Source organism: Saccopteryx bilineata, chromosome 2, assembly GCF_036850765.1.
Source record: "Saccopteryx bilineata isolate mSacBil1 chromosome 2, mSacBil1_pri_phased_curated, whole genome shotgun sequence".
In the NCBI taxonomy this organism is placed as follows: Eukaryota; Metazoa; Chordata; class Mammalia; order Chiroptera; family Emballonuridae; genus Saccopteryx; species Saccopteryx bilineata.
This window is the reverse complement of record NC_089491.1, coordinates 230,430,675-230,436,674: the sequence shown is the minus strand read 5'-3', so window position 1 is coordinate 230,436,674 and position 6,000 is coordinate 230,430,675. Positions and strand designations below refer to the sequence as shown.

At 39.3% G+C, this 6,000-nt stretch overlaps 1 protein-coding gene across 1 annotated transcript in view; it reads right to left on the bottom strand.

Moving 5' to 3' along the window:
- Nucleotides 1–2,251: 2,251 nt before the first annotated feature.
- Nucleotides 2,252–6,000, bottom strand: part of PAXBP1 (PAX3 and PAX7 binding protein 1) — a 44,394-nt gene continuing 40,645 nt past the window's right edge. Inside the window, exons 17-18 of the mRNA XM_066259509.1 lie at nt 4,574–4,728; nt 2,252–2,497 (exon numbers count right to left, since the gene is read on the bottom strand). Of these exons, the coding sequence (XP_066115606.1) occupies nt 2,380–2,497; nt 4,574–4,728 (273 nt within the window). The 3' untranslated portion in view covers nt 2,252–2,379. The remainder of the gene's footprint in view (nt 2,498–4,573; nt 4,729–6,000) is intronic.

Here is a 6,000-nt window from a genome sequence, read left to right as displayed (position 1 = left end):
ATTGCAGAATACTGAATATGAATAAAAGATAAAAATAAAAACTGAAGGAAAGCTTAAGCTTTGTTAAAACATCACCTTCTGACTCTACCTTTTAACAATTCCCTTTGTAAGAAAGGATGTCTTTCGGCTATTTGAGAAACACAAATTTTCTGGCTGAGACGTGAGAACCACTTGTATATGCTAAAATCACTTTACATCAAGGTCCTAATGTGGTGTTCAAACCCAGTCCTGAAACGAGAGCCTGATAGACTTCAAAGGATAAAAATTCCCCAAGTTTCCTGGAGAGTCCTTAAGAGCAGATAGAGGAAGAGTAATCAATCTACGGCAGTGGTCCCCAACCCCCAGGCCGCGGACCGATACCAGTCCATGGACCATTTGGTACCAGTCCGCAGAGAAAGAATAAATAACTTACATTATTTCCGTTTTTATACTTAAGTCTGAACAATGTTTTATTTTTTATTCTTTTTTATTTTTTTATTTTTCTGAAGCTGGAAACAGGGAGAGACAGTCAGACAGACTCCCGCATGCGCCCAACTGGGATCCACTGGCACACCCACCAGGGGCGATGCTCTGCCCCTCCGGGGCGTCGCTCTGCTGCGACCAGAGCCACTCCAGCGCCTGGGGCAGAGGCCAAGGAGCCATCCCCAGCACCCGGGCCATCTCTGCTCCAATGGAGCCTCGGCTGCGGGGGGGGGGGGGGGGGGGGGGGGGGGAGACAGAGAGGAAGGAGGGGGAGGGGTGGAGAAGCAAATGGGCGCCTCTCCTATGTGCCCCGGCCGGGAATCGAACCCGGGTCCCCCGCACGCCAGGCCGACGCTCTACCGCTGAGCCAACCGGCCAGGGCCAATGTTTTATTTTTTAAAAATGACCAGATTCCCTCTGTTACATCCGTCTAAGACTCACGCTTGCCTCTTGTCTTGGTCACATGATACATTTATCCGTCCCACCCTAAAGGCCAGTCTGTGAAAATATTTTCTGACATTAAACCTGTCCGTGGCCCAAAAAAGGTTGGGGACCACTGATCTATGGGTCTGGAAACACATATTTAAGTCATGTCATCTATATACATGTTTCTATGTTTTACTCCTTTGAAGTTGAAAATAAGTGGTTTTAATTCTTTTTAGTAAGCCACTAAGGTGTAACAAAAAATTCATCCAGAATGAATATGTACGTGTAAACCATGTTCCCACAATAAATATAAAATTGACAGAGCAATTAGAGTTCATGATGCTGTTCTAAATATTATTCTACTTGGCCAGGGGTGCACATGCTCGTAGCCTCACTGTACTAGACTCATTGAAATGCTGTAACTAAAATCAGTCGCCAGCAAATACAACAAAGGACATAACTGAAAATTAATTTAATGCTTTGCTAAAGCTTAATTACATATATGATTATCAAACAATAGTCCTTAATTTCCAAAAAGTTCCTCTTTTGAAAAATCACAGAATCAGAAAGCATAAACTTTAAAACAAGTTCTCTGAGTATTTACAATGTGGTATGAACATTGTAGAAGACCAGGGATAGTAAACTGCCCGGGTGTGTGGTCAATCAGCAAGGTGTGTTCTTTATTGCATATGTAACTCACATGTGTGGGACTTTCAATATGACAGGCTAGTAATTCAAATGCATAAATGTGTAAGCTGGTCAGGGAGTAAAATCATGAATGAGATAGGACAGTCAGCCCAAAACCATGCAGTTAGGTTGTGGGTCTATTATTTTAAAAAATTAAACATTTATGTTCTTTCAAAAACCTGTGTTGCATATATTAGAGTTCACACGAAAACCACATTTGACTGCAATGCTGACTCCAGGAAGAAAGTTCACCAGTCATCCAGTGAAGTCCACATTCCCAGTTGTAAGGCAGCACAGCTACAGTGATAGCAACTGCTAACCAAAAGGTGAGGGACACTTGGTCACTTGCCAGCCCTTTGTTGCAACAGTGTAGTAGTTTTCCTATAATAATATGCTACAGAATAAGTTTCTGCTGTTAAAAGGCTTACTTTGTAGAAAAACACGACAAATTTCCAGTGTGAAAGTAACTCCCAGTGTATAAATACCCATATGCATAATTACAATTTACACTGCACACTGTTTACAGAGAACAGTTAACAGAGAGGGTTAACCGGAGTAACCGTAGGAAATCTTCTGTAAACAAAGTATGACAGGCGGTAAGGAAAACATTCATAAACTTCCAAGAAAAAATTTGAATGCCTTTCATTTAGAAGAAATCGCATTTTATGACACAGTATTGAGTATTAATAATTCTTTGTATTAAAACAAGAATCACTATTTTACAGTTTAAGAAACTTTACATATATACAAAATTTGTACATCAGGAATGGTATGAAAGCAAATAGGCTTTTCAGTCTCATAGATCTATTTTCCTTCAATCAAAGACTTAAATTCTTTCACATTGTGGTCAGTGGCAACAGTCATAGCATGATCCAGAGCATGAACACTTGCAAGGAGTTTCACTATCTGTTTTATGTTTTCCCTAAAAAAGAAAAAAATGTAGCAGCATCTCATTAATTAGTACAAAACCATCAAGGAAAAATGTTATTGACTTTATGACCATTTTTGATTTTTTTCAAACATACATTTATTTTTAAAGGAAAACAAAGAGATAAGCTATAGCATATAAAATTTTATATATATGCATGTGTATATATATATATAGCGATATAAAACAAAACTGTACACGCTTAAATGACTAGCCTAGAGACAGAGAACCCATTTTTAAAAACAAAAATGCTCTAAAATTTCATTCAGATCAGTAATTTTCAATACCCCAAAAAGTAAAAAAAAGCAACTTATTTCCAAACTATGTCTGATCCCTGCCTCCCATTCCTTCCCAAACCAGAGTCTCAGTTCTTTCAGAATCTGGAACACAATTATGTCTGAGTAATTCCTCACCCACCATCAAGACCCAGCACAATTTCCACTCTTCTAAATCCAAGAGTGTTCCTGTCATCCTTGCTGGAAGTCACTCTGCCCTCTCATTAAGCATCTTTAAACATCAGCAAATACCAGAACAAGAGGGCTATTAAAACAGTTCCCCAGACCCCACCCCCAAAGATCTGATCCAGTAGGACAGGGTGGCCTGAGGATATGCATTTCTAACCAGGCTCCCAAGTGATGCTGCTAGCTGCTGCTGGTCCAGGAATCACACTTTCAGATTGAGGTTTAACACTTAATTTGAACCACTTGTGAGAAACAGCACACAATATGGCATTAGTTGTCTCTTTTCTACAAAACTGTGGTAAGTACCTTTTAGGAAAGGATTCAACTGTGTAAAACTGCAGCCTACGGGGAACCTATTTTATGTGCATTGCACACAGCAGGTGTTGATGTTCTTTTCTGTAGAAGGTAAATATTGGTTGTTGATATTTAACTCCAAACAAAAAGTGTTAAAAAGTGAACAGAATTTATTTAAGACAATACAACACCTTGAGAACATTAGTGCCAATAAGTAACAACCGACACCAAAGATAAAAAAAATAAAAGCAAAACAACCGGCCAAAGAATTTTTACAACTAAAATCTTTACTACCAACTTTGTTTTTAATTTTATCATAAAATATAGCAAATTTTCTCTTTAGAAAATGAGGTTCTTTTATATTGAAAAGGAGTGAGGAAAAAATAGGTTTTATATAGGGGTTTAGAATTAAACATTTTTGTATATAGTGTGATCTAAGTGAAAACAAAACTATATTAGGAAGACTATATGAAATGAGAGGTTTAAAAAGAAAATTCTTTCAAATCGAACTAGTTATTTTTACATTTTATGCTAGAGATCTATCCCCAAAGAACATGAACATTCAAATTAATATTCACAATTTCTTTATTCTTTTCCTGCAACTTTTGATAAAAAATTATGTGTAAGCTACTCCCAAAAAATCCTGTCTGATGACCTTTAATCTATGATATGGATAGGAAGCCCAACATAGGCCCTGGCTGGTAGCTCAGTTGGTTAGTATTGTCCCAACAGGCTGAACGGTAGTGGGTTCGATCACCCATCAGGGCACATACAGGATCAACCAACAAAACCATGAGTAAGTGGAACAACAAATCGATGTTTCTCTCTCTCCCCCTTCCTCTTTCTCTCTAAAATCAATAGTAATAATAATAAAAAAAGCAAAAAGCCTCAGCATAGAGCACAAGTATTTGGAAAAGAACCTTTAGTATACCGTGGGTCTCACTGACTGTCTCTTCCAGGGTTTCTATCTATATAACCAACCTCTGAAGACAAAGACCCATGGCTTTCTCTGATAGCCCAAGATCTCCCTAGCTCTTCCAAAGAGGAGACAAAAAACAATGACTCCATCATTCTCCTTAGGCCTGGTCTTTACCAGAAATCTTTTCTGAATGCCTTCATAAATACCCTATTAAAAAAGATTAGGTACAATCACAAAACCAGGAAATAGTTTGTATTTTTGGTATGTTTATTAATACCAAGTCAATGTACAGTTTGAACTAAAATATAAACATGTCTCTACTTAAAACATTTCATAATACTAAATCTAACAGTAAAGACTAGATCACAATTTCATTACACAATCACAAATAAATACCTTGCATTTCTTTTTTCCACATCAGAGCATCCGATGCTGTTTCTATAAATTGTGTCTGCTAAGTGTACGAGGTATCGACAGAAGTTTTCTAACTGAGAAATTGTTCTTTCTCCTTTCAGACTCATGAACCATTGCTTGGGAAAGCAATTGATTACCTATGGAAAAGATGCAGAATAAAACAATTAGAATAAATGGAAGTGTCTAAAAGCTGAGCCTAGGGCCTGACCTGTGGTGGCGCAGTGGATAAAACGTCAACCTGGAAATGCTGAGGTCGCCGGTTCGAAACCCTAGGCTTGCCTGGTCAAGGCACATATGGGAGTTGATGCTTCCAGCTCCTCCCCCCTTCTCTCTCTCTCTCCCTCTTTCTGTCCTCTCTAAAAATGAATAAATAAAATTTTTTTAAAAAAATTAAAAAAAAAATAAAAATAAAAGCTGAGCCTAGATGATGGGCAGACTGGATTCAGAAGACTTATTACTGGGATTATATAACTCAGTGGTTCCCAACCCCCGGGCCACGGACTGGTACCGGTCCGCAGAGAAAGAATAAATAACTTACATTATTATTTCCGTTTTATTTATACTTAAGTCTGAACAATGTTTTATTTTAAAAAAATGACCAGATTCCCTGTTACATCTGTCTAAGACTCACTCTTGATGCTTGTCTCGGTCACATGATGCATTTATCCGTCCCACCCTAAAGGTTGGTCCGTGAAAATACTTTCTGACATTAAACCGGTCCGTGGCCCAAAAAAGGTTGGGGACTACTGATATAACTCATTACTTTGACAGGATATTTCCTTCAACCTGTATTAACTATGTAATCCTCCTTAATATACATGAATTTTTACTTCAATACATAGATACTCAAAGCAAAAGCCAGATAAGTTTTCCAATATTTAAGTCCATTAAGGACATAATACTGACAATGAATTGCTTCACTCTCCAGTCTTCCAGGAAGCCCTCAACGAACTGGTTCTCCTTTATCAGCAGCTTTTGATTTAGCATGCATGCAGTGAAATATCAGCTGCAGCCCCTCCCCACACCACACAAGCTTCAGCAGGTACCACGCAGGCAGAGGAGCGGTGTTGGCCTAGGGTAGGGTGAAGACGAGCACACCAGAGGGCAGCCTCAGCAGGGCGGGGCAAAGAAGGCCTGTGGCAGCACACACTCAGCGAGGGGAGGCTGATGCCCCCTGGGAGAGTCACCCAGCATAGGGAATAGGTCCATGTGTGCAGAGAAAGAGCCCCATGAAGAGAACCAGGGATGCTTAGAGAAATGACACTTCTGGGGCTGGGTTGAGCCAGTCACATGAGCCTGAGCACCATGTCCCAGAAAGCAAAAATGTGCTCCCCCAAAATGAGAGGACATGTCACAAAGTCATACAAGTCAACTTGAAGGGACTGCCACTAATGAAATCTGGTGTAATT